This window comes from Morone saxatilis, unplaced genomic scaffold (genome assembly GCF_004916995.1).
Source record: "Morone saxatilis isolate NCDOM2014 unplaced genomic scaffold, NCSU_SB_2.0 Contig14, whole genome shotgun sequence".
In the NCBI taxonomy this organism is placed as follows: domain Eukaryota; kingdom Metazoa; phylum Chordata; class Actinopteri; family Moronidae; genus Morone; species Morone saxatilis.
The window spans coordinates 1,235,533-1,236,740 of record NW_023339696.1 but is presented as its reverse complement, the minus strand read 5'-3'; the positions used below and the strand labels follow the sequence as shown (position 1 = coordinate 1,236,740).

Genomic DNA, 1,208 nt, shown 5'->3' with positions numbered 1-1,208 from the left:
GAAGTCTGGTGAGCGATGGCGATATTACAGCTGTTTCTGGTTAACCAAAGAGTCTCTCTTTAGGGATCCTTTCCATAATGCTGTCAGACATTCAGAATAACAATTTGAGCCTGTCAGTGGCAACAAGCACATTTAGTGGACGTACTTTGACAAGAAAATTTGTCCCCAAGGATTAGCTACAACAAAAGCTGCCATAATAGCAACAGCAAAACAAAAGTGAATCTTCATTTTAAAATACTATGTCTAATTGTCTTCCAGTAGGTGAAAACCCCAGAATAAGGGTTTATTTTGACCAAATCAGCATCAGTGATTGTTGGAAAGACTAACAAAGGCGGTTTTGGTAAGTTTTATCTTATTTGAGTCCAGTTTGAAATCTCTTTCAAACGATTATTAGCTAGGCAAAATAACTGGTTTTGTCACTGGACTCTGGTCAGCCGTGGTACCCATTGTTTTGGTCTGAGATGCTGGTGCTCTAGTGACAAGTTAATTTTGTGTGTATACAACCTATTGTATATTATATTAATATTGTGTATTGACACACTCACCTCATCAATGGCCGACTCCTCTATGAACCTGGGGGCGTCACAGGAAAGAATACCGTGGGTTGCCATGACGAAGATCTTGTAGGCCCCTCTTTCCTTCAGCGTCTCCGCTGCTGCCACAAAACTGTCGACATCATCGATGATGTCATCCTACGGGACAAACAGACCTGATCAACTTTCAGCATTCAACCTATAAAAGTAGAATGGCACCCTCTGGTGAGAAGATGCCACCCCAGACATTGGGTAACTTATGTTTTGAGTTCAGATTCTTACTTTATAGAGACTGAATGTTGTATTTATTTTCACCAGGGATTTAAAAAGTACTAGAGTATTTTACACCGGCAAAATACTGTTAGCTTTAAAGAAATTTTACTTGCACAGTTTTGTAAAAATGTACGATAGCAAGGTTCCGACTCTTTAAGAAATGGTTTTCCACGATTCTGGCACCTGCAAGAATCCACCAGGCCTGAACAAAAACAACCAATCAGAAATGAATGAGACCCAACAATCGACTACCTTCAAGCCTGAGGCCCGGTGGATTATTGTGAATACCATTAGCAGGACTGGGAGGAGCCAGAGGAACCTGATTGTTTCACAGATTATCTGTCTCATGTACTACTGTCAGGATATAGTGAAAGTTTCAGTAAATATGACAAAAAGTTATTT

General features: G+C 40.1%; 1 protein-coding gene across 1 annotated transcript in view; it reads right to left on the bottom strand.

Annotated features, from left to right (window-relative positions):
- The window catches only part of LOC118322524 (phosphoribosyl pyrophosphate synthase-associated protein 2), an 11,488-nt gene that overhangs the window by 1,617 nt on the left and 8,663 nt on the right, over positions 1 to 1,208 (bottom strand). The window contains exon 10 of the mRNA XM_035654228.1: positions 546 to 692. Coding sequence (XP_035510121.1) covers positions 546 to 692 — 147 coding nt within the window. The remainder of the gene's footprint in view (positions 1 to 545; positions 693 to 1,208) is intronic.